The 27,505-nt window shown below is 46.2% G+C and overlaps 1 protein-coding gene across 1 annotated transcript in view; it reads left to right on the top strand.

The window, feature by feature from the left end:
• The first annotated feature begins 1,288 nt into the window (after positions 1–1,288).
• The window catches only part of LOC145352777 (cysteine-rich motor neuron 1 protein), a 208,762-nt gene continuing 182,545 nt past the window's right edge, over positions 1,289–27,505 (top strand). Inside the window, exon 1 of the mRNA XM_080203086.1 lies at positions 1,289–2,095. Coding sequence (XP_080059212.1) covers positions 1,768–2,095 — 328 coding nt within the window. The 5' untranslated portion in view covers positions 1,289–1,767. The remainder of the gene's footprint in view (positions 2,096–27,505) is intronic.

The following is a 27,505-nucleotide window of genomic DNA, read 5'->3' as shown; positions in this document are numbered from 1 at the left end:
AGACTATGACCTCTCATCCTAGAATGCCCCACAAGAGGAAGCATCCGCTCCATGTCTACTTCATCCAGATCATTTATCATCCTGTGTACCTTCAATTCTGATCTTGGATCACTGTCTGTGCGGAGTCTTCACGTTCTCCTCGTGTCTGCGTGGGTTTCCTCTGGGTGCCCCAGTTTCTTCCTACAGTCCAAAGATGTGCAGGTTAGGTTGATTGGCCATGGTGAATTGCCCCTTGGTGTTGGGGTAAATATGTGGGCTTAAAGGGATAGGGCCTGGGTGAGTTTGTTGTCGGTGCAGGCTCGACGGGCTGAATGGCCTCCTTCTGTACTGTGGGGATTTCATGATCTCACGATACGGGCATCTTCTCCATTGTAAGGAGGTCAGGGGACCACAACAGATAGAAACAAACTATCCATCAAGCCTTTCAATGAAGGAGCGCATTCATAGAACCCAGTGCAGAAGGAGGCCATTTGGCCCATCAAGTCTGCACACACATCATTCCCACCTAGCCCCTATCCCCATCACCCCATGCATTTACCCTGCTAATCCCCCTGACACTAAGGAGCAATTTAGCACGGCCAATCCGCCTAACCTGCATATCTTTGGACTGTGGGAGGAAACCGGAGCATCCCGAGGAAACCCACGCAGACACGGGGAGAACGTGCAAACTCCACTCAGACAGTGACCCGAGGCCGGAATCAAACCCGGGAGCCTGGCGCTGTGAGGCAGCTAACCACTGTTGTACTTCACAAAGAGGATGGCACAGTGGCTCACGCTGCTACCTCGCTGTGAGGCAGCGGTGCTAATCACTGCGCCACCGTGATACCCCACGGTGGCGTGAGATCAGGAGGCAACGAGGTCAAATCAATAATGTAAGAAAGGAAACTGCAATTGCTTGCAAGCGATTTAATTTGTGTTCAATAAGATGATCGGTTTTCATTCCAGTCCAGCTCTGGTTTAATCTCTGTTCCCTTATCCCTTAAAGAGGAGGGATAGAGGGGGAAAGAGTTTGAACAAACATAGTGGGAACAAAAGTGGGCAAAGTTGCCCTACGGTTAGGGCACTTGAATGCAACTCAAGTGCTGGCGACGGGGCTTTAGACAAGTTTCTCTCTCTCCCTCCCCATCCCTTGCTTGCTGCTGAGGCGTGTGAGAGGCAGCAGGCGGAGGGCAGGGCAAAGGCTAGGGGCTGCTGCTGTTGCTGCTGCTTGTGGGCAGGGTGCAGGCGGGTCGCTGGAGCTGTCAATCAGAGAGCGTCACTGGCTGGGCTCAATCAGACACAGAAAGAGAGAGGGAGACATTCACATTTGAGCTCCAGTCAATGCACAGTCTGGAGCTGTGACTGTTTTGACAGTGCTTGCAAAAAAACCAGAAGCTACAGAGTCAGGGGGAGATATATTTTTAACAGAGAGGAAATAATCCTTTTCAACGTTGTGAATTTCTTGTTTGGGATCGTAACATTTATTTGGAAGTGACACTGGGGTTCTGAAGCTTTTTTTTGGGGGGGGAGAGATTGTTACAACATTTATTTGGAATTATTACCAGATTTCTGAAGTTTTTAGGAGGAGAAATTGCCACATTTATTTGGAATTGTCACTAGGGTTCTGAAGTTTTTTGGGGGGCGAAAGAAGGAAGGGATTGTTTCAAAATTTATTTGGAATTGTCACTGGAGTTCTGAAGTTTTTTTTGGAGGGGGGAGAAAGAGAGGTTAAAGGAAGTTTATTGTTGAATTTTAGCAATCTGGTTTTCTCTCTCTCTGGGGCTGGTCATGTTGAAGAAGCGATGTGAAGGTGCCGGGCTGCTGGCTGTTTGCTTGCTGTGGTCCACTTGCTGGGGAAGGAGCCGGGACTGCCCGCCCTGCCGCCGGGAGAAGTGCGGGGAGCCTCCGGCTTGCCCCGGCGGCCAGCTGCTGGACCCCTGCGGCTGCTGCCCGGTGTGTGCCCGGAGAGAGGGGGAGGCTTGCGGGGAGCCGGCTCCCCGCTGTGACACTGGACTGTGGTGCGTACGGAGCGAGAGCCTGGCCGGCTTCGAGGAAGGGGAGGACGGTGAGAGCAGCTCCGGACTTGACCGTGGACCCTCTTTAGGGGTCTGTAAAGGTAAGCAAACCAATTTCACACACACACAAAATCAATTGCCTTTCTCTCTCACCGCTAGTGCTTTGATCTGCTTTGCAACAAACTCCAGTAAAATGTAATGGAGTGAATATTGGCTTTGTTTTGATCCCAAAATGTTGTGACTGAGTCTGGTTGTCATTTTCCTCACCTGAACACAAGTATTGGCCCGGGATAAAAGCGACCAAACTGTGTTAAAGTTATTTTTAAAGTTTATTTATTAGTGTCACAAGTAGGCTTACATTAATACTGCAGTGAAGTTACTGTGAAAATCCCCCAGTCGCCACACTCTGGCGCCTGTTCGGGTACACTGAGGGAGAATTTAGCACTGCCAATGCACCTATCGGCATGTCTTTCAGACTGTGGGAGAAAACCCATGCAGACACGGGGAGAATGTGCAGACTCCACACAGTCAGTGACCCAAGCTGGGAATTGAACCTGGGTCCCTGGCGGTGTGAGGCAGCAGGGCTAACCGCTGTGTTGTTCCCTTTTTAACAAGTTGCTGAAGATATCTTGTTTTCTTCTCTCAAGATTTCTAAGTTGAGCTCCAGTCTCCGTCCGCATCGATGAACCTCCATCGGAGACTGGTGTTGAAAGTAGTGATACTGGTTTTAATCGAGATGAATGGTAACTTGTTAGTGAAGGATGAGGTGGTTTTGGTAGAAAGAAGCGAGTCAAAGCTTACGGTTTTTCAGTGTAAAAGTGGGCTTGTGTTTCAGTGAGCTGGCTGTGTGGAACACCTCAGCAAGTAGCGATGTGGTCAGTTCCTAATGTGTATCAGCCTTTTTGGCTAAGATCAAACGTCAGATCAAACTCAAGATCAGTTGCAATGCCTTATCTTGTCAGCTTGGATCTTGTCGATCTCTCTCGTGGGGACCGTGAATTGGACTCAGTTTGGTTTCTTTTTTATTTGGAGCAAGTCTGATAGACCTGCTGGTTAGGTGAACTGGCCAGTGCATGGCGGCACAGTGGTTAGCACTGCTACCTCGCAGTGCCAGGGACCCAGATTTGATTCCCAGCTTGGGTCAAAATCTGTGTGGAGTCTGCACATTCTCCCTGTGTCTGCGTGGGTTTCCTCCGGGGGCTCCGGTTTCCTCCCACAGTCCAAAAATGCGCGGGTTTCATTGATAGGCCATGCTAAATTGCTCCTTAATGTCAGGGGGACATCAGGAGATTGTAGAGTAAATATGAGGTTACGGGGATAGGGCCTGGGCGGGATTGTTGACGGGGCAGGCTTAAGGGGCTGAATGGCCTCCTTCTGCACTGTAGCTATTTGATTCTATAAATTCTCCCTCCGTGTACCCGAACAGGCACTGGAGTGTGGCGACTAGGGGATTTTCACAGTAACTTCACTGCAGCATGAACGTAAGCCTACTTGTGACACTGATAAATAAACTTTTAAGGAGATGTGTTAACCCTGTCTGCTCTACACATTGGCTTTGCAAATGAGAATGGGATAAAAATGTAACATATATATTGACATTAAAAGTCATGACTCAAGTGTAAACTCCTCTTCCATGTTGAGTTTTTTTTGCAAGTCTCGTGAATCTTGTTGGCGATTATCATTGTCAATGTAAATAAGTTGAAGTGTTTGGTAGATACATTTCAAAGTTGGGTGAAGCAGAGATTGTGATTCATATTTGGCTGGGCTGCAGATAGAGAGGGGGACCAAGCGCCGGGTCCCCAGTGAAGCAGACTGTTGTCTCAATTTTGCAACCGGTTTAAAAGCCCATTAACACACAAGAGCGCCAGGCTTTGTATAAATTGGGTCTGGAAAGCTAACTGCTGAAGGGGCATTAACGGAACAACAAGCTGGTGGGGTTAATGGACGCTTCTCTGTGCTTCAGCTTGTCACAACGTATTGTGTTTGATGGCAGATGGTAAAGCGATCTTAAACCGAAGCCTGCTGCCGTTCTAGAATGATCTGCGCAAAAGAGGGTGATCAAAATAAATAGGGCAAGTCCTGATGCACCCCAAGGGTGCTGCCAGTGAAGTAGCATTGTGTTTATTTGTCACATTCCACCGTTGTGCAACACACGGGAAATCTGCAGCAAGTATATTTTCAGATGTTAAGTATTTTTTTTAAAGCGAGTGTTTAATGACTTTAGAAGAAGTCTGCATGTTTTTTTTAACCTGTTGTTGCAGAGTTAAATATTCGGTTTCCACAGCTAGTTCTTTTGTGAAGAGTACTTTTGAGAGAGTGGAATTTTAAACAATGGTACAAAATTTAGGGATTGATCACTGCCTGACTCTGAAAGCTTCCTTTTATTTCCAGCAAGGGATCAAAAAGTGGGATTCAGTTGTTTGATTTGTTGAGAATGATTTCTACTACTTTTTCTTACTATTGAAAGAATATGGATATTTCATTCATTATAGACCAATATCTGCTGCTGTTCTAGAATAATCTGTACAAAGAGGATGATCTGCAATATTTTGTGAATGAATGTTGTGGTCATAAATCTGGCTGGTATGGTGGCACAGTGGTTAGCACTGCTGCCTCACAGCGCCAGGAACCCAGTTTCGATTCCAGCCTCCGCACGACTGTCTGTGTGGAGTTTGCATGTTCTCCCCGTGTCTGCGTGGGTTTCTTCTGGGTGCTCCGGTTTCCTCCCACAGTCCAAAGATGCACAGTTAGGTAGATTGACCATGCTAAATTGCTCCTTAGTGTCCCAAGATGTGTAAGTTACATGGATTGGTCATGCTAAATTACCCTCCAGTGTCAGGGAAACCAGCAGGGTAAATACGTGGGGGTTTTGGGGATAGGTCTTGGGTGGGATTGTTGTCAGTGTGGGCTGAATGGCCTCCTCCTGCACTGTATGGTCCTAAATTGGAACTGGCAAATGTCACAAGAATGAGTGAGTTGCATTGTACGTAAGTGTCAATCATGTTCAGTACTAGTGAGGAACAGTTCTCTTCTGAAGTGCACAGCCCCTGATGGAACCTTGAATACCAGGCTATAATCTCCGGTTGACGGGCTTATAACCACAGCTGCCATTGGTTAGACGGGTATACAAACATTGATTTTTGCATGCCAATTTGCTGAAAGTGAGAGCTGGGAGAGACATAGGCTGGCTGTCTGGGATTCCTGAAGTCACAGAGCAGACAACATGTTATCTCCATAACCATCAGATTGTAGAATCCCTACAGTGCAGAAGGAGGCCATTTGGCCCATCAAGCCTACACCAACAACGTCCCACCCAGGTAACTCTGCTTATTTACCCTGCTCGTCCACCTGACACTAAGGGGCAACTCAGCATGGCCAATACATCTAACCCGCACATCCGTGGGAGGAAACCCATGCAGATACGGGGGAAATGTGCAAACTCTACAGTCACCCAAGGCTGGAACTGAACATAGGGCTCTAGCACTGAGAGGCAGCAGTGCTAACACTGTGCCACTGTACTGCCTTCTATGGATAGAATAAAAAACAAGCTCTGAAGGATTCAAAAGGAAATGTACGTTCGACTGAGTATATTCAACTCCTAATCGGGCACAGAAAGAGAAATTGAGAGGGAAAGAAATATTGGATGAAAAAGCACAAAGGAAGTTTGAAAAAGTTTAAAATTTGCATTTTAAAAATCTCTAACCAAAATCTGCTATTTAAGGGTCACAATAGTAATTTTTTCAGTGCCAGAGAGGTTGACGTATAGTAACTAATCATCATTTTCATTAAAAGGATACATACATCGAACTGACAAGATTTCACTTTCTGTGCTGGGTTTTGTGCATAACCAACGTGCAAAGGCACCATCCTCATGCCCTTTAATGTATTTATATGGTGAGATGGCAGAATGCTATTTCTGCAAAGCTAATGATTAATGGGTCTGGTGGCTTCCTTGTTCCACCCCAGGACTTGATGGCTAAGTAAGGTACATTCACAACAGGTCAAGTATCAACTGGCAAATTTTCCAAAACAAGCCAGTGGCAGGCAGTAAGAGAGGAGAGATTCCTGTTCAGCTATTTGATGGAAGGAGCCTTTGCCATCACTATCCATGACTTAAGGCTATGACATACATATAAGTTATGGAGGTACAGATGGTACAGAAACCTGGATTCTTTGGGAGATTGGTTGGCTCAGTTGACTGGATGGCTGGTGTGGATCAGATCAGCACCAACAGTCCAGAGTTCGATTCCCATTCTGGTTGGAGATTTAGCACATGCCTTCTTGGCCTACCTGCAACGGAGAGGGTTGGTCTGACCTGCCTTCAGGCTGGGAACTTCAGAAAAAAGAAAATAGCAAATGGCTCACTTAGAAACGCTTTTAATTTTGGCATTTAATTGTGCATCAACTCTGAAATTGCTGTACAGTCATGGGGCAGCACGGTGGCATTGTTGCTGGAATTTGCTGCCTCACGGCACCAGGGACCCGGGTTCAATTCCGGCCTCGGGTCACTGTCTGTGCTGAATCTGCATGTTCTCCCCGTGTTTGCGTGGGTTTCTTCTGAGTGCTCTGGTTTCCTCCCATAGTCTGAAAAATGTGCTGGTTAGGTAGATTGGCCGTGCTAAATTCTCCCTCTGTGTACCCGAATAGATACAGGAGAATGGCAACTAAGGAATTTTCACAGTAACTCCATTGCAGTGTGAATGTAAGCCTACTTTTGACTAATAAATAAACCTTAAATTTAAAAACAGTCTGAAATTGATGTACAGTTTGATTATAAATGACCATCGCTGTCGTCATTATTTTGACAGCAAGTTCTGGTGCAGTATTAATTTGGCTCTGAAGGTGGATTGAGTATTCATAGAATCCCTACAGTGCAGAATGAGGCCATTCAGCCCATCATGTCTGCACCAATCACAATTCCACCCAAGCCCTATCCCCATAACTCCACATGTTTATCCTGCTAATCCCCCTGACACTGGGGTCAATTTAGCATGGCCAATCAACTTAATCCACATACCTTTAGAGTGTGGGAAGAAACTGGTGTACCCTGTGGAAACCCATGCAGACATGGAGAGAATGTGCAAACTCCAGACAGTGACCCGAGGCTGGAATAGAACCTGGGTCCCTGGCGCTGTGAGGCAGCAGTGCTAACCACTGCACCGCCCATTACATAACCAAGTATTACATAACAAAAGTTACCACTTTGACGTTTCATTTAAGTAAGATACTTTTGTCATTACCTCGATATGCTAATTCTAAATTGATTCTCAGATGCAGTACTAAGTGAGTGCTACACTGTTGGAGGTGCTAATTTTCAGATGAGATGTTAAGCCAACACCTGCCTTGTCAGAGAAGAGGGAGAACAGAGGACCACAAGCCATTCAACCTGGCATCAGATAGGGGGGTAAATGTTAGCATCCATGATTAAGGAAGTGGTAGCACTTGGAACAGTTATGAAAGAGAAATCATGTTTGACAAAGCTATTGCACATTTCTGAGGATAAAGGGGAATCTGTGGATGTTGTAGGTTTGAATTTTCAGCAAGCATAGAATTCCTACAGTGCAGAAGGCAGCCATTCAGCCCATCGAGTCTGCACCGACCACAATCCCACCCAGGCCCTATAACCCCACGCATTTACCATAGCTAGTCCTTCTGACACTAAGGGGCAATTAAGCGTGGCCAATCCACCTACCCTGCACTATTTTGGACTGTGCGGAGGAAACCCACACGGACATGGGGAGAATGTGCAAACTCCACACAGACAGCGATCCAAGCCGGGAATCAAACTCGGGTCCCTGGCACTGTGAGGCAGCAGTGCTAACCACTGTGCCACCCGTTGAGTGTGATGCCACATGAAAGGCTATTGAGCAAATTAAGGGCTTGTGGATTCGAGGCTGGTGTAACAGCAAGGTTAGAAAATTGGTTACAAGGCCGGAAGTGAGGGTAGGAATAAATTAATAAATATCAGGTTGGTGGGTTGTTACGGGTGAGGGACTGTGAAGATGAAGGGAGCGATTTTTCCCAGCCCTTTTGCAGTGCAGTGGGCCGTTTAGTGGACTTCCCATTGGGCATCTCGGACCCTGACTCTCCGGATTTCTGACGCCGTCAGCTCTGTGCCAGAAATCGGTGCGGAGCTGTACAATTCGGGGCGGCACGGTAGCACAGTGGTTAGCACTGCTGCTTCACAGCTCCAGGGACCTGGGTTCGATTCCCGGCTGGGGTCACTGTCTGTGCGGAGTTTGCACGTTCTCCCTGTGTCTGCGTGGGTTTCCCTCCACAGTCCAAAGATGTGCGGGTTAGGTTGATTGGCCATGTTAAAATTGCCCCTTCGTGGCCTAGGATGTTTAGGTTAGAGGGATTAGTGGGTAAAATATATAGGGGTAGGGCCTAGGTGGGATTGTGGTCGGTGCAGACTCGATGGGCTGAAGGGCCTCTTTCTGCACTGTAGGGTTTCTATGATTTATTTAAATTAGGATTCGAAAACGATTTGAATATCACGAGCGGGCCTGGGACCGCAGTCTTCCGGCCCGCTAGCCTCTCCGGTTCGGGTCCACACATTGCAGGAAGGATGTAATTGTTCTGGGGAGAGTGCAGAGCAGGTTCACTAGAATGTTGCCAGAGCTAGGAAAGTATAACTAAGAGGAGAGGTTAGATAGCTTGGGGTTATTTTCCTTGGAAGAAAGGAGGCTGAGGGGTGACTTGATTCAGGCGTACAAAATTGAGGGGAAGAGATAGAGCAGACAGAATAAAATTGTTTCTCTTGGCGGAGAATTCTAGAACCAGGAGACATAGATTCAAGATAAGTGGCGATACTTGTGGAGGATACATGAGGAAGAACTTTTTTTACGCAAAGGGCGACAGGTGTCTGAAATTGGTGGTGAAGGCAGAGACCCTAAACTCTTTTCAAAAAGCACCTAGATCTGCATCTTACGAGCCGTAAGCTACAGGACTATGGGCCAGGAGCAGGAAGCTGGGATTAGAAAAGGGCATTTGGGTGTCCTTGGGCTGGCATGGACAAGATGGACCGAATAGCCTCTTTCTGTACCGCAACATTTCTGCGATTTCTATGGACGGTACTTAGATTTTTGGAAGATAGGGGATTGCATGAAAAAGTGAGATCTATCCATGATCGGATTAGGACAGGCTCAAGGGGTCATGTGGTCGACTCCTATTTCGAATGTTCTCATTGTCAGGCGAATGTAAAAGATCATCTGGAAGAGGAAGGATGTTCTCCCCTGTGTTCTAGTAAATATTCATCTACCAACCAATGTTGCTAAACAGGTTAGTGATTTTTCTCCCTTTGTTGATGGAGAGACCATGATTTTCCCAAATTGGAACCCACAGATTTCAAATGTGCCATGAAAAGCATCCTTTCCAGATGTATCACAGTATTACTCCTGCTCTGCCCAAGACCGTAAGGATCTACAGAAGGTCGTGAATGAAGCCCAATCCATCAGGCAAACCAGCCTCCCATCCATTGACTCTGTCTACACTTCCCGCTGCCTCAGAAAAGCAGCCAGCGTAATCTAGGATCCCATGCGCCCCGGACATTCTCTCTTTCATCTTCTTCTGTTGGGAAAAAGATACAAGAGTCTGAAGTAGAGTGTCAAGTGACTCAAGAGCAGCTTCTTCCCTGCTGCCATCAGACTTTTGAATAGACCTACCTCGCACTAAGTTGATCTTTTCTCTACACCCTAGCTATGACTGTAACACTACATTCTGCACTCTCCTTTCCTTCTCTGTGAACAGTATGCTTTGTCTGTATAGCATGCAAGAAACAATACTTTTCACTGTATATTAGTACATGCGACAATAATAAATCAAATCAGTTTCTACATTGAATAATGCCGATTACACTTTGAGAGTACTTTACAGACAGCAAGATGCTTCAGGCTATCCTTTGGGTATGCAATGCTTTGTACATTTGCAGATTTTTTTTTTCTTTTTAATAGATATTCCAGTTAACATTACCGCCATAAACCGAACAAACTCCTCATGTTGGTCAACAAGTCTTGCCTTTTCATTAGGCTGTAAATCAAGATTGTGAATGTAAGCGAAGGTCTGGTTATCTCGTTGTGCATTCTTTGGAGTATATACCAGCAGAATTTTGACAAGAGGAATGTTCGTATAACATGATGGTTCTCCCTGAAGCCAGACATTCTTCGGTTCATCCACATCATCCCTTAATGTATTTTACTCACCTTTTTACAGAAAGTCAATAAGATTTCCAGGTGTGGAGTTCAACTATTTCCAAAGTGTTTTCAGGCATGTCTGAAGGACTGCCCGTGACTTGTGATTTGACCCATCCTGCAATGACCTCTTTCATTGCCGTCTTATTTGCTTCTGACTTTAAATATTTTGGGGGATTTAAATTGCAAAGAGCGACATGGCAAAGAGAAAACACCACTAAGTCTGAAGTGATCCAGAGATCACCGTCCAGAACTATGCTTTTGAGAGACCCGCCTAGATCAGGGGTGGCTCACTATTAAGGGGGTCAGGATGGCCGAGAGGTCTAAGGCGCTGCGTTCAGCTTGCAGCCGCCCCTGGAGGCGCTGGTTCGAATCCCAAGCCTGACGTTGATTTACGAGGCGGTATGGTGGCTCAGTGGTTAGCGCTGCTGCCTCACGATGCCAGGGATCCAGGTTCATTTCCAGGCTTGGGTCACTGTCTGTGTGGAGTTTGCACGTTCTCCCCATGTCTGCCTGGGTTTCTTCTAGGTGCTCCAGTTTCCTCCCACAGTCTGAAAGATGTGCTGGTTAGGTGCTTTGACCCAAACAGGTGTCGGAGTATTGGAGCTAGGGGAGTTTCGCAGTAACTTCATTGCAGTGTTAATGCACTAATAAATTTTTACTAGTATTTAATAGAAATTGAACTAAAAAACTAAAACTAGCATGCAGGTACAGCAGATGATAAAGAAAGTGAATGGAATGTTGCATTTCTGGCTAAAGGAATAGAATATAAAGGTGAGGAAGTATTGTTGCAATTATACAAGGCATTGGTGAGGCCGCACCTGGAGTATTGTGCACAGTTTTGGTTCCCCTATTTGAGGAAAGATGTAGTGACGTTGGAGGCAGTTCAGAGGAGGTTCACTAGATTGATCCCAGAGATGAGGGGTTTGTCGTATGAAGAGAGATTGAACAGTTTAGGCCGACACTCTCTGGAATTTAGGACAATGAGGGGAGATCAGATTGAGGTATACAAGATGATAAAAGGTGTGGATAAAGTAGACGTGGAGCGGATGCTTCCTCTTGTGGGGCATTCCAGGACAAGAGGTCACAGTCTTAGGATAAGGGGCAGCAAACTTAAAACAGAGTTAAAGAGAAACTACTTTCTCCCAAAGGGTTGTGAACCTGTGGAATTCGCTACCCCAAAGTGCAGTGGATGCTGGGACAGAGTAAATTTTAAGGGAGAGTTAGATAGACTTTTAATTGGTAGTGAGTTAAAGGGTTATGGCGAGAAGGCAGGAAAATGGGGATAAAGAGAATATCAGCTATGATTGAAAGGCAGAATGGACTTGATGGGCCGAATGGCCTAATTCTTCTCCTATACCTTATAAAAAATTGCCCATTTGGTGTACCTGTCTCTGGCTGCATTGGTGTACAAGGGCCCTCATATGTTGAGTACAAGAGTTGGGAAATCATGTTACAGCTATATAAAACCTTGGTTAGGCCATATTTGAAGTATTGTGTGCAGTTCTGGTCACCACACCATCAGATGGACATGAAAGCTTTGGAGACAGTTCAGGGAATGCACGTGGATGTTGCCTGGTCTTGAGGGGGTTGACCAAGAGGAGAGGTTGAATAAACTAGGATTGTTTTCACTGGAAGGAAGGAGGTTGAGGGAGACCTGATAGAGATCGATAAAATTAAGAGAGGCTTGGAAAGGGTGGATGGTCAGAGGACTTTTCCTAGGTGGAAGTGTCAATTATAAGGGGGCGCAAGTTCAGGTTGAAGGGGAATGTTTATGAGAGATATGTGGGGGAAGTTTTTCACGCAGAGTGTGATGGGTGCCTCGAACGCACGCACTGCCAGAGGTGGTCATGGAAGTAGGCAGATTAGTGACATTCAGGAGGCATCTGGATGGATACATGAATAGGGAGGGAATTGCACAGTGATTAACCTTGCTGCCTCAGGATTCAGGTTCAATTCCACCCTTGGATTACTGCCTGTGTGGAGTTTGCACATTCTCCCCATGCCTGCGTGGGTTTCCTCCGGGTGCTTCAGTTTCTTCCCACAGTCCAACAATGCGCGAGTTAGGTTGATTGGCCACGCTAAGTTGCTCATTAGTGACAGGGGATTAGCAGGCTAGATATGTCGGGAGTAGGACCAGGGTGGGATTATTGCCGGCGCAGGCTCGATGGGCCAAATAATCTCCTCCTGCACTGTAGGGATTCTATGATCATGGTCGGCAGAGGTTTGGAGGGCCGAAGGGCCTGTTCCTGTGCTGTATTTTTCTTTGTGCTTTGTTTCCTTTGTTCAGGAAGGGGGTGGACAAGATGGGTATTAGACAAAGCATTGACTGACTGTGTTCCGAGATTAAAGTGGGGAATGGCACAGCTCGAAAGATGAAATAGATTAAGCGACGCATCTGGATTTGTGAGCGATAGTAAAATCATACGTCACAGGAGGCCATCGTCAACATGTTGCGTCTTTGAACACATTCTCCATTTAGCCCTGACCCCCTGCTCCTTCCCCACGAGTTTTCCTGTTTGTCAGACTTTAAAGGGAGAAAGAATGATGCCATGGATCTGTTTGAATGGAATTAGCTCAAACTATCATCAAACAGAAGACAATAGTTCAAGTAGCTCCAAGATGTCTCAACAAGCTGGGAGAAATCCAACATAAATAGAGGAGGTTACACATCAGCTTTAATCTAATATGAGATAGGCTGATTATAAGTATGCGAGCTGGATGTTTATTCCAAAAGCACTGAAATACTTGTTCCACGTCCTTGTAAACAATCCTCTGTTTTGTCTTTCTCAGAGAGAAAGTGTAGCCCAACTCATGCAGGTAAAACCAAGTAACTCACTGGATTAAGACGCACTTAGGTTCGGCACAATGGTTAGCACTGCTGCCTCACAGCGCCAGGGGCCCAAGTTTAATTCCCGTCTCGGCTCACTGTCTGTGTGAAGTTTGCACATTCTCCCCGTGTCTGGATGAAAGTAAATTACTGCGGGTGCTGGAATCTGAAACCAAAAGAGAGAATGCTGGAAAAATCTCAGCAGGTCTGGCAGCATCTGTCCAAAGAGAAAAGAGCGCCGATGGCCCTTTGTCAAAGCTCTTTCCTCTCCCCATGTCTGCGTGGGTTTCCTCCGGGTGCCCCGGTTTCCTCCCACAGCCCAAAGATGTACAGGTCCGGTGGATTGGCTGTGCTAAATTGCCCCTTAGTGTCCAAAGATGTGTAGGTTAGGGTAAATACTTGGAGTTAAGGGGATAGGGCTGAATGGCTCCTTCTGCACTGTTGGGATTCTATGATTCATTCTATGGAGTTGATATGAAGCAAAATATGAATTTGGGATGTTTACTGCTGCACCGTCCATGTAGTTTTGATGCCAGTGTTCTCTTAAAAGAGAAGACTTGTGTATATATCCTTGTACTAGACCCTGGATGCTGTAAAGTACTTTATAGTGAGTGAAGTATTTTTAACATGCCATCCACTTTATACATCTCGAGAAGGTTATGTATTAAGAGGATTCCTCTGTACATTTCTCCATCTGTACTGACTGCAGGCGTTGTTGGTAGGTGCTCTCAGCTGGAATTCTGGGGGGGGGGCTGGGGAGCGTGGAGTAGGGCAGAGGATAAGAACATAAGAAATAGGAGCAGGGGTGGGCCATCTGGCCCTTCGAGCCTGCCCCGCCATTCAATAAGATCATGGCTGATCTGTCGTGGCTCAGTTCCACTTTCCCGCCCTCTCCCCATAACCCTTAATCCCCTCGCTTATCAAAAACCCATCAACCCACGTCTTAAAAATATTTAGCGAGGCAGTCTCCACCACTTCAACGGGCAGAGAATTCCAGAGATTCACCACCCTTTGAGTGAAGAAGTTCCTCCTCAACTCCGTTCTAAACCGCCCCCCCCCTTTATCTTGAGGCTGTGCCCCCTAGTCCGACTGTCCTTTCTGAGCGGGAAGAGTCTCTCCAACTCTATCCTATCCATCCCATTCATCATCTTATACGTCTCAATGAGATCTCCCCTCATTCTTCTAAAATGCGTGGGTGAGAAGCACGGAGAGTATGGGGGTGGGAAGGTGGGGGCAGCATAATAAAAAATCAGTACAATTCAATACAAGTTGAATTCTCCAGTCCACCCGTCTTCAGGTTAGGAAGAATGACCAACTTTAGGAATGAGCTTGTGGGGGTGGCACAGTGCTGAGCATTGCTGCCTCACAGCGCCAGGGACCAGGGTTCAATTCCCAGCTTGGGTGAGTGTCCGTGTGCAGTTTGCACTTTCTCCCAAGTACCTGCACAGGTTTGCCTTAACAGCGCAAAGAGGTGTGGGTTAGGTGGATCGGCCATGCTACGTTACCCCTTAGGGTCAGAGGGATTAGCAAACTAAATGCATGGGAGTATGGGGATGGGGCCTGACTGCATGGGGCCTCTCCTATGATTCTGTTGCTGTGGTACTGGTTGCTCCCCTTGGTACATTGGTACAGGTGGTCATCAATGATAACTAGTGTCCAGGTGGCCAATGGCGGGCACGTCGTGGCTTAAAGTTATAAAGGGGGCAATCGTACGGACCAGTCACGCTGGTGGAGCGAGCAGCTAAGATTGGGCGAGCGGAGGAAAAAAAACGAGATCCCCACTCGGTTTGCCTCCTCTCGAGATGTTTTCGACCCTGTTGTGCTGGCGAAACCAGCCTCGCGCCTGCGAAGGGGATGAGGTGATTTAAATATTTAGCGTGTTACCTGAGTATAATTTGTGAAGCAACGGATGGGAAATGGTGTCAAGTTCCACCTGTCGCGTACTTTCACACAACAGAAGTTGTAACAGAGGTCACGTGATGTTGTTGACAATGCACCACATTGTCCTGAAACAAATTCTAGTTTCCGCTGACCCGTGGGCCAGGTTCCTGGCTGTGTTCGCGAGGGAAGAATCGGAGCCTATCGCTGTGTACCCATCTCCCCACCGTGACCCCACACGTAGCCAGGTTATTAAGTGGGACATGAGTCATGCTGTGTTCTTAATAGAAAATAAACATCTTGGACAGCGAGGCAGCCAGTCCTAAGAGATGGACGTTCAGTTAAATAAGCAACATCTGTATCTTTGGAACAGAAAAGGGACAAAGTATGGGATCTGGCCAGAATAAGTTGAGCTGCTTACAATGCTCTTAGTTTGGATACACTTTTCCTGGAAATATTATACATGAAATTCAATTTATGTTTGTTAGGTCTGAGTGAAACATGCCAGCTTCCTTTTCAAGGGGGAATCCGTACTGTGGTGCCACCCTTAGTTAAATCTTTACTCCTTATCCCCATAAGGAACAGAGAATTCTTTTGGCTCTGACACACAGCACAAAACATTTCTTCTATTTTTTTCCCTGCAGTGAACTATTTTCTGAATGAGTTGAAATAACTGGAATTGCGAGGATTTTTTTCTCTCTCTCTCTCTCTCGTATAAGAAATAGGAGCAGGAGTAGGCCATCTAGCCCCTCGAGCCTGCCCCACCATTCAATAAGATCATGGCTGATCTGATAGTGGTTCAGCTCCTCTTACCCGCCTGCTCCCCATAACCCTTAATTCCCTTATTGATCAGAAATCTATCTACCTGTGACTTAAACACGTTTAACGAGGTAGCCTCCACCGCTTCAATGGGCAGAGAATTCCAAAGATTCACCACCCTCTGAGAGAAGAAATTCCTCCTCAATTCTGTTCTAAATTGACTCCCCCATATTTTGAGGCTGTGCCTTCTAGTCCTTGTTTCCTTCCTAGGTGGAAATAATCTCTCTGCCTCTTCCGGGGTTGTGGGGGCCTCCGGATAAGCAGGATTTTTTTTGGAGGGGGGGGTGGCATGAGGCTGCCAGAGTAGCTCTGGAGATCAATGGCAAAGAGAAAAGCACCAAATGAATAGCAGGGATAAAGCTTTTGTGACAGAAATGTTGCTCCCTGGCATTTATAGGCTTTTGTTTCACGTCCTACCCTTAATTCGCAAAATCATTTGCCCCCCTCGCTAGCAATTAGACGTTGAATTGTTCTTGGATCAGGGATTATTCTGGAGGTCCAAAGGAGTGTGTGTCAGTAACTATCCATCACCTAGTTCTCTCCAGATTTTAATACTAAGAGTCTTGTCTGGTTGGGAAAGTCAATCCATTTGGTTACATTTCATTATGCGGTTATCTCGGTTTCCAAATCTTTTTTGGCCGTTCGAAGGCAACCCACGGGCCATCTCCTGCCACTGTGGCTACGCCAAGAAGTGTCCACACCACATGGCGAGGTGGAGCCTGACAGACTTTCTATGGGCTTGAAGGTGAGGAGAGATTGTGGGGAGTGGAGGGAAGATCACCTTGTGTTCAGATGTCCTAAGCCCAACCAAGGCTCCAAACCTTCCTTGGTACCCCACACACACACACACACGTGCGCACACACACGCACAATCATAGAATCCCTATAATGCAGAAGGAGGCCATTCAACCCATCGAGTCTGCACCAACCACAATGCCACCCAAGCCCTATCCCCAAAAGCCCATGCAATTACCCTAGCTAGCTAGTCCCCCTGAGGAGCAATTTAGCCTGGCCAATCCACCTAACCCACGCGCCTTTGGAGTGTGGGAGGGAACCAGAGGAAGCGCACACGAGGATGTGCAAATTCTGCACAGACAGTGACCCAAGGTCTGAATTGAATTTGGACCCCTGGTGCTGTGAGGCAGTACCACCACTGTACCACCCTTAAAGCCCTCCAAGCTCTGTCCTCTTGAACCTCCCATTGCCAACCTGGCTCTGGTGAAACCGCAAATTTCCCTGAATCTCCGCATCCATGGCCTCTCGACTTTGCGGAGTTCCCATTGTCCCAGGTGAGGCCAGTACTCTCTGTGGGGTTGCTGGGACCAAAGATCTGTTGATCATCTGATTCTAAAAATAATCAAACTAAATAACTTCAAATACGTAGTTAGTGCTAACCACTGTGCCACCCTCACAAACTAACCAAATTCAAATTCCAGCAGCTGCCATTACAGGATTTGAGCCCATGTGCACAAAACAATAATGTGGAGATACCACACTGGACTGGGGTAAACACAGTAAGGAGTCTCACAACACCAGGTTAAAGTCCAGCAGGTTTATTTGGTAGCAAAAGCCATCAGCTTTCAGAGCACTTGCTGCCCCTTCGTCAGATGAGTGGGAGTTCTGGTCACAACAGGGCATATAAAGACGCAAACTCAATTTACAAAATAATGGTTGGAGTGCGAGTCTTTACAGGTAATTGTACAAAGCAATAGCCAGGACTTCTGAATTATTAAGTCCAATGACATTATCACTACAGTACTGCCCCCCCCCCCAAGGTGTGAAAAACTAAATAGGATATTAACCAGGGAAAATTGTTGTTAATATTGGTGTAAATTTCCAATTGGCTTAGTGGTCTATTAGAAGAGAAATTGGACAAGGTCCCACCAAACTGGGATGGTATTTAAACAACTTGAAGAAATGTGCGGCGAATTAAATGCATTCAAGTAATTTATTTGAAGTGCTCAAGTTACATCTCCATGTCAGATTGCCAAATTTTTTTTCTGGAATATCCAGTTTAAAAAGTCTAGACTCAGTTGTTATTGTATGTGAGAGTTTTGTCCATTGTTTAAATATGGCAGTTAGCAGCAAGAAAATGTGGCCGGTTTGGAAGTTTTAGTTTAGTTATGGTAAAAGTGTAAAAAAATACTGACTGAGGTGTCAAAACTACTTTCGCAGACTTGCGAGGATTTGATTTTCAGTAACGTTTGATTCTGACGGCAAAGCGTATTGGCCATTGTACTTCTGGACAACATATTATCCCCTTCACTAGAGGGTTGGGTCATTATCTGAAGGTAAAATATTTATAGGAAAAGGTGGAGAAATGGGACCAGGTGAGCAGCTCTTGCAGAGAGCTAGCATGGAAGTGACTGGCCAAGTGGCCTCCTTTTGTGCCGTAACCATTCAAAGATTCTATTCTATAAAGTCTTGAGTTGAAGACTTGTCCAGTTGTTTTAAGCAAAATGAGCATTCATGAATAGAAAGTGCATTGAATCTTTGTTTTTTTTCCCATATGTTTCCTGCTATCTTTTTGCAACACTCAGTTAGGATCCTATGCACGTACTAACACACACACGTGCCGACCCAATCGTATGTAGTAATATAGTGATACAAAGAACAGAAATCATAGAATCCCTACAGTACAGAAGGAGGCCCTTCAGCCCATCGAGTCTGCACTGACCACAATCCCACCTAGCCCCTATCCCCATAACCCCATGCATTTACCCTAGCCAGTCCCCCTGACGCTAAGGGGCAATTTAGCATGGCCAATCCACCCAACCCACATATCTTGGACTATGGGAGGAGACTGGAGCACCCAGAGGAAACCCATGCAGACATGGGGAGAATGTGCAGACTCCACACCGACAGTGCCCCAAGGCTGGAATTGAACCCGGGTGCCTGGCTGCTAACCACTGTGCAACCTTGGACTTCTGGGGAAACTTGTTTCCATCATGCAAAATGACTAGGAATAAACAAATATAATACATTTTTATATATGTATGTGCCAAGGAACTTCACAAGGGAAGAAGACAGTAACGATGGGAGGGTGTTTTTCAGATTGGAGATCTGTTAGCGAGTGGTGGTCTGCAGGGATCAGTATTGGGACAACTATTGTTTGTAGTATATATAAATGATCTGGAGGAAAATCTGATCTGATTAGTAAATTTGCGGATGACACAAAGATTGGTGGAGTTCCTGATAGAGCTGTGGATTGTCAGAGGAAACGATAGATAGATTGGAGATTTAGGCACAGAAATGGCAGATGGAGTTTAATCCGGACAAATGTGAGGTGATGCATTTTGGGGGGTCAAATTTAGGTGTGAATTATACTGTGAGTGGCAGAATCCTCAGGAACATTAACATACAGAGGGATCTGGGCGTGCAGGTCTACAGTTCCCTAAAAGTGGCCAAGGTGATTAAGAAGGCACGTAGCATACTTGTCTTCATCAGCTGGAGCATTGAGTACAGGAGTAGGAAAATCACGCTGCAGTTATATGAAACCTTGGTTAGGTCACATCTGGAGTATTACGTGCAGTTCTGATCACCACGCTATCAGAAGGATGTGGAAGCTTTGGAGAGAGTGCAAAGAAGCTTCACCAGGATGTTGCCTGGTCTCGCGGATGTTGACTATGAGAAGAGGTTGAATAAACTAGGATTGTTATCACTGGAAAGGCAGAGGCTGAGGGGAGATCTGATAGGGGTCTACAAAATTATGAGAGGTGTAGACAGGGTGGATAGTCAGAAGCTTTTTCCCGAGGTGGAAATGTCAACTACAAGAGGGCATGGGTTTAAGGTGAGGTGGGGGGTGCAGGATAAGTTTTTCACCCAGAGATTGGTGGGTACCGGAGGAAGTGGTGGATGTAGGCACATTAACAACATTTAAGAGGCATGTGATAGGTACATAAATAGAGGGATACGGACCGAGTAAGGGCAAAAGGGTTTCTTTAAATTAGGGCACTGTGATCAGCAGGGGCTTGAAAGGCCAAACAGCCTGTTCCTGTGCTGTACTTTACTTTATCCTTTGAAAGTTACCAATCAAAATTTACCATAAATTCTTGAAAGTTGATAGGACAGAAGAAGTACATTTTTAAGGGTGTCTTAAAGGAGCTGACGTAGGGAGAATATAGGGAGGAACTGTAGGGCTTGGAGCTGTAGACATGCCACTGGCAAAGTAATTAAAGTCAGAAAAGACTCAGAATTGAAGGAGTGCGCAGATCTTGGGAGACTGAGAGGAGGTTACAGAACATAAATTGTTGTGAACTTTTGAAATTTGGCATTCTTGCCTTTGTCCTGATGAGTGCAGGATGAGAAACTTCAGCAATGTATATTCAAATTCCATACCACCAAGTGACTGTTTGCACAGGGATATGATAGCAAGTTCCTTATGTTACCGACACACAGAGACAGAAAGCGGTGCACACATACACACACACGAATACAAATAACGTTTTGTAGCAAACTTGGCAACGTTCGCACTTGCTGAGAATTGTTTTGGCGCTCTGATGTTTGTCTAGAAAAGGATACTATACACTACCTACTTAATCTGTCATCAAATCTGCATCCATGTATTGGAAACAAAAAGTGTCTCTTTGGGTGGGTCTGCACCTAAAACATTCTCTCTGTCCAAACACTGACTGAATGACTGTGTGCTAATCCCAGTATTTGTTCGTTTCACCAGGTAAGTTCTGACTAGCCTGTTTCCCTTTTTTTTTTGAAAGTCAAATGAACTTTCCGAGGCATTCCTTAAGTGAATGAGCCTGGGTGCTGTGTGGCTGTATCAAAAAGGAGGTGGGAGAGGGGGGTGGGGGCAAGCTGGCTTATTATGGTGGGAGGTGGCCGGGGGTGGCGTTGTGTTGTTAGTGGGTGATAACTCACCAGCTGAACTCTCTGCAGCAACTAAATCTCATTCCATGATAATTCCGTCACGTTTTCTTAGTGTCCAAAGATGTGCGGGTTAGGGGGGTTGGCCATGCTAAATTGGACTCTGCATGTTCTCCCCGTGTCTGCGTGGGTTTCCTCCGGGTGCTCTGGTTTCCTCCCACAGTCCAAAGATGTGCAGGCTATGTTGATTGGCCGTGCTAAATTAGTGTCAGAGGAACAATATGTGGGGTTACAGGGATAGGGCTTGGATAGGACGGTTGTCAGTACAGGCTTGATGGGCCAAATGGTCTCCTCCTGCACTGTAGGGATTCTCTGATAGATAACCCCACTCATTACCTCTGTGTCTCTCCATAGATGCTGCGAGATTGGCTGAGCTTTTCCAGCCTTTATTATTTTTATTTCAGATTTCCAGCATCTGTGGTATTTTGCTTTTAAAGCTTATTCAGTGTTAGTGATTGTGAATGAGGCTTCGTTCCCCACCCACCCCACCCCCCATCCTCCTCCACCCAATTGTGACCCTCCCGCGTGGAGCCGGGATGTAATCTACTCACGGCCCTTGTTTGCAGTTGAGTCTTTCAGCAAAAGTGAGGTGTTCAGTGATGGGTCCATCTTGAGTGACGTACAAAGGAAAAGAACAAAGAAAGTTACAGCACAGGAACAGGCCCTTCGGCCCTCCAAGCCTGCACTAACCATGCTGCCCAACAGAACTAAAACCCCTTACCCTTCAGGGCACCATATCCCTCTATTCCCATCCTATTCATGTTTTTGTCTCTTAAAAGTCGCAATCATATCTGTTTCCACTACCTCCCCCTGGCAGCAAGTTCCCAGGCACCCACCACCCTCTGTGTAAAACAAAAAGTACCTCGTACATCTTTTAAACGTTGCCCCTCACACCTTAAACCAATGCCACCTATTAACTGACTCTTCCACGCTGGGGAAAAAGCTTCTGACTATCCACTCTGTCCATGCCCCTCATAATCTTGTAGACTTCCATCAGTTCGCCCCTCAACCTCCATTGTGCCAGTGAGAACAAACCAAGTTTCTCCAACTCCTCCTCCCATAGGCAATGCCATCCATACCAGAAAACAACCTTTTCTGTACCCTCTCCAAAGCTTCCACATCCTTCTGGTAGTGTGGCGACCAGAATTGAACGTGATATTTTAAAAGTAGTTGGTGCCACCACTGTTCCAGAGCTTCGGAACCCCACGTGGATTTGGATTTCCTCATCACGATTTGGGCAGAGGAGATTTTTAGTTCAATTTGCATCCAATTCAAATATTTTCTTAACTCCAAAATTGGTTTAATTTGAGATGGTTGCCCGTGGCGACAGAGAAAATGGTTGTTTTACATACGCACAGTGTTGCGTTTGAAGTTATTTTTAGTTGGGCACTCGTAAAATTGAAACACTCTCTTTTCTAATAAATTAACAATCAGACATTTAAGCTTGGCAATTACTGGTCTATTTGATAAGCTATGAAGTTATCAAAAATGTCAACAAGAAGACTGGAATACAGCTGAACAGCTGAATATGATGTAAGATTAGAGGTCACTAACACGTATATGAGTTATATAAACTCCCAAACGATCTCTTGTTGAAATAAGCAGCGACAGTACTTGGGTGTTGACTGGCGCTGCATCCTGGTCAAGTCCTTCTCTCAATGGTTGGGAGTCCTTTCCACAGCAAGTTCCTGATCCCACACAGCAAGGGTTGCCAACACTAAGTGGCTTTAATCCTGGAGATTGGATCACATGACATTTGCTGACATTTACCAATTTCCGTTATCAAGAGGTAGAGTCCCTCGTCATTTCTCGGGTCCCTGTTCCAACTTGGCTAATCTGCAATTGCCACATCCAACTCATCTTTCTGTTCTCCTTGTGTTCAGTTGTGCATGGCACGGTGGCACAGTGGTTAGCACTACTGCCTCGCGGCATCAGGGACCCGGGTTCAATTCCTGGCTTGGGTCACTGTCTGTGCGGAGTCTGCACATTCTCCTCGTGTCTGCATGGGTTTCCTCCGGATGCTTCGGGTTCCTCCCACAGTCTGAAAGACATGCGGATTAGATGCATTGCTAAATTCTCCCTCAGTGTACCCGAACAGGTGCTGAAGTGGGGCGACTAGGGGATTTTCACAGTAATTTACTGCTGTGTTAACGTAAGCCTTATTGTGCCTGATAAATAAACTTTAAGCTTAACTATGTAACTGCAAACGTAATGAGGAAAGCAGACTGAGCTATGATGTATCTGCCTGTCAGGCATCCAGGTGGCACTTGCAGTTGTTATTATAGTATCTTCACTGCCCTTTGAGCAGTTTCAATTCTAGCTTTAATCCATTGGGATATATCTTTTCCATATCATCAACTTGAAAAAAATACAGTGGGATTTTTTAACTACATGCCCTTATTAATGATCCCTGGTTACTTGTCTATCAGGCAGAAGAATTTGGGTACTGGATGTTCAATCGCCACAGTTTTCTGCTGGAGAGGCAATAGTGACATTATCGCTAGACTATTAATCCAGAAACTCAGTTAATGTTCTGGGGAAACGGGTTCGAATCCTGCCATGGCAGATGGTGGAATTTAAATTCAATAAAACAAAACCTGGAATTAAGAATCTACTGAAGCCAAGAAACCATTGTCGATTTTTGAAAACAAAAACCCATCTGGTTCACGAATGTCCTTTAGGGAAGGAAATCTGCCATCCTTACCTGGTCTGGCCTACATGTGACTCTAGAGCCATAAGAATGGGGTTGACTCTCAACTGGCCTCTGAAATGGCCTGCAAGCCACTCAGTTCAAGGGCAGCTAAGGCTGGGCAACAAATCCTGGCCCAGTCAGTGACGCCCATGTCCCATGGATGAAAAAGAACATCAGGATTGGGAGTGACATGTTCTCCCAGATAAAAATGCCTTCTATTGGATTTTGAGCTCCGTAAGGAAGGGGAAAGGTGGGGAGGGGAGTGGGTACGTGGTTAACCATACTTGAATACGATCAAATATTTTAAAATGCTGAGGAAGTGCTGGGTGTCCCTTGCGTGCCTGGTGGATATCGCAGCCAGGATGTTTTGCTGTGATTTGGTTTATGGTTCATCCTAGACTGATTTCCCATTAACGGGATGTGGGTCTTGCTGGCATTTCTTGCCCATCCCTAATTGCCCCTTGAGGAGGCGGTGGTGTGACGTCTTCCTGAACTGCTTTTGAGATGAGGTTAAGACAGGTTGGGCCTTTATTCATCAGAGTTTGGCAAGGGAGGCGATCTTACTGAAACCCAAGATCCTGAGGGGAGAGCGAGTGCTGCAAGAATGTCCCCCCTCGTGGGGTAAACTGGAGCAAGGGGGTACAGTATTAATATAAGCAGAGATGAGGTTGAATTCCTCCTTCAGTGCGTCGTTACTGTTTGGAGCTCCTTTACCCAGCAAGCAATGGGGACCGGGTCACTGAGTATATCCTGGGATTATGGAGGTGTATGGAGCATTGGCAGTTGGGTTAAAGCAACAATCAGATTAGTCACAAACTCTTTTTGAATGGTGGAGCAGGTTGGAGGTTCTTATTCTCATCTGACTTTCTTTGGCGGGTCGCCTTGGGCTGTGTATTTGTCACTTAGTGGAGGCCCCAATTTGCTGAGGGGTGGGTGTGGAGTCGGTAGCCAGCTTCTTCATTCCCTGTGAAAGTGAGAGGTGAGGTGTTGTAGGGCCAGGTTGCTCCAGTCGAACTGGGGCTTGATGTCGGTGTCCAGAAAGAGACGGTACGTAAAATCATCCAAGTGGTGTGGGAAGCGTAACTTACAACAAGAACACTGCTCACAACTGTGGAGAGAAAAAGTGCCACCCGGGACCACAACATACGGGCCGGGGGGAGGAATGTGTTTAGATTTGGACGGCACGGTGGTCAGCACTGCTGCCTCACAGCGCCAGAGACCCGGGTTCAATTCCCAGCTTGGGTCACCATCTGTGTGGAGTTTGCACGTTCTACCCATGTCTGCGTGGGTTTCCCCCGAATGCTCTGGTTTCCTCCCACAGCCTGAAAGATGTGCGGGTTAGGTGCATTGATCTGAATAGACGCTGGACTGTGGCGACTCAGGGAATTTCACAGTAACTTCGTTGCAGTGTTAATGTAAGCCTTACTTGTGACACTAATAAATAAACTTTAGATTAGTATTGTGTGAATGGAGTACACAATTGTACGTTTTCCCTCCTGTAAGGTAGAATCCTTACAGTGCAGAAGGAGGCTATTCTGCCCATCGAGCCTGCACCACAGACTAAAGTTTGTTTTTAAATGTCTGCTCGCCCTCCAGGTTCGAATCCTGCCTTGGCAAATTGGTGGAATTTGAATTCAATTAAAAAAAAAAATCTGGAATTAAGAATCTACTGATTAACAATTGTCGATTGTGGGAAAAACCCTTCTGGTTTGCTAATATCCTGTAGGGAAGGAAATCTGCCATCCTTACCTGGTCTGGCCTACATGTGACTCCAGAGCCACAGCAATATGGCTGACTTAATGGGTCAAGTGAGGTGGTTGAGGCAGATGTGTTAGTGACATTTAAGACTTATCTGGTTAGGCGCATGAACAAGAGGGGTTTAGAGGGATACTGGCGGTTGGTCTAGATAGAACAATGTGATTGGCGCAAGCTTGATGGGCCAAAGGACCTGACCCTGTGCTGTACTCTTCCTTGTTCTTTGACTCTCAACTACCCTCTGAAATGGCCGAGCAAAGCACTCGGTTTCTAGGGCAGCTAGAGATGGGCAATAAATACTGACCCAGCCAGCAATGCCCATGTCCCGTGGATGAATAAACAAAACCTTAATGTATACAGTATGTTAGCAAATGTAGTGAGCTTTCAGGCTCTGCTGTATGATCTCATTTAGCAAAGCCTTAAAACAAAGCAGAATACAAATCCATGAATTTAACAGGCCAATTTGTGGATGGATAGGGCTTCAGATGCTTATTATGAAAAACTGATGGTGTAGTTTGTCTCCTGAGGAACATAATGGTCCATTATAACCGTGGTTGTATTTATATATTTTTAAAAACCCTACTGCTTCAAAGATCTATTTTTTCCATATAGTCAACTTGGAAAAATACAGTGGGATTCTATTCATTACACAGAACAATAGAGGATGCTGTTACAACCAATTAACAATGTGGGAACGAAGTTGACTTTCTGGTAATGTAAACGGAATTTTCTTGCATCTGCCTGCTTTAATCTGGGCCAAAACTCATTGCGTGCACTGGCACTGCTGTATTTAAACTTATTTTCAGCCGGCAAGTATTTGGACTGCAAATGGCTCAGTGGCACAGTTGGCTTGCATTGCTGCCTCACAGGACCTGGGTTTGGATTCCCGGCTTGGGTCACTGTCTACGCGGAGTTCTCCCCGTGTCTACGTGGGTTTCCTCCGGGTGTCCCACTTCCTCTGAAAGACGTGCTGATTAAGAATTGGCCGTGCTTAACTCTCCCTCAGTGTACCCGAGCACAGTAAGAAATCTCTCAACACCAGGTTAAAACCCAACGGGTTTACTTGGAATCACGAGCTTTCGGAGCGCTGCCCCTTCATCAGTTGAGTGAACCTTGATGTCTGTGTCGATGTGCGCGATTTTCTTGGGAGATTCTCTCCACTTTGAGCTGGCGGTTTGTGGTGTCAGTGGTGGCCACTCACCTGATGAAAAACCAGCGCTCCTAAAGCTCGTGATTCCACATAAACCTGTTGGACTTTAATCTGGTGTTGTGAGACTTCTTACTGTGCCCAGTCCAGTCCAACACCGGCATCTCCACCTCGTGTACCCGAACAGGCATCGGAGTGTGGCAATGAGGGGATGTTCACAGTAACTTCATTGCAGTGTTAATGTAAGCCTACTTGTGACACTAATAAATAAACTTCAACTTAAGCCTAACCTCTCTGCCATCCTTTCATTGCCCTCACCCAAGACTCTGCTGCCCAGCACGCCAAGCCCCATTCACCTACCGCCACCTCCTCCATTGGTTCCCAATTCAGCAACCCCTCAACTTTTTTAACATTCTCATGCCAATGCTCAAATTTCACACCTTCTCCCCATCACTGCAACTTTGTCTCACAACACAACCCCGATACAACTCTGCTCCTTCAATTCTTGTGTGGCACCCAATTCCTTATTTGAAACTAGAAGCAGGAGGAGGCCATTTGGCCCTTTGAGCCTGCCCCACTATTCATTCTGATCATGGCTGATTATCAAATTCAATATCCTGATCCTGCCTTTCCCCCCCCCCCCCATATCCCTTGATCCCTTTAGCCCCAAGAGCTATATCTAATTTCTTCTCGAAATCACATGTTTTGGCCTCAACTACTTGCTGTGGGAGTGAATTCAACACATTCACCACCCTCTGGGTGAAGAAATTTCTCCACACCTCAGTTCTAAAAGATTTACCCCTTATCCTCAAACTATGATCCCTAGTTCTGCACTCCCCTACCATCACGGACATTCTTTCTAAATCTGCCCTGTCTAACCCTGTTATAAGTTTCTGTGAAAACCCTTTTTTGTTCAGTTTATTTATTAGTCACGAGTTGCATTAACACTGCAATGAAGTTACTGTGAAATTCCCCGAGTTGCCACACTCCGGCGCCTGTTTGGGTCAGTGCACCTGACCGGCACGTCTTTCAGATTGTGGGAGGAAACCGGAGCACCCGGAGGACACCAAAAACAGACCCGGGGCGAGCATGCAAACTCCACACAGACGGTGACCCAGGCCAGGAATCGAAACCGGGTCCCTGGTGCTGCGAGGCAGCAGTGCTAACCCAAGTACCACCGTTCATGTTGCAGTCTTGGAAATGGTGTTTATCTGTGTTCATACTATCGTTGAATCTGTTGGCAACTTTTCAAGTGTCACTTCTGCACCAGTTGCAGTCGGCGTTAGGCAAAGCAGTATGAGGCGATCTGTTTAATAGTCTTAA

Source organism: Carcharhinus amblyrhynchos, chromosome 14 (assembly GCF_965287045.1).
Source record: "Carcharhinus amblyrhynchos chromosome 14, sCarAmb.v2.hapA, whole genome shotgun sequence".
In the NCBI taxonomy this organism is placed as follows: Eukaryota; Metazoa; Chordata; class Chondrichthyes; order Carcharhiniformes; family Carcharhinidae; genus Carcharhinus; species Carcharhinus amblyrhynchos.
The sequence above is the reverse complement of the archived record's forward strand: the minus strand, read 5'-3'. Positions and strand labels throughout refer to the sequence as shown.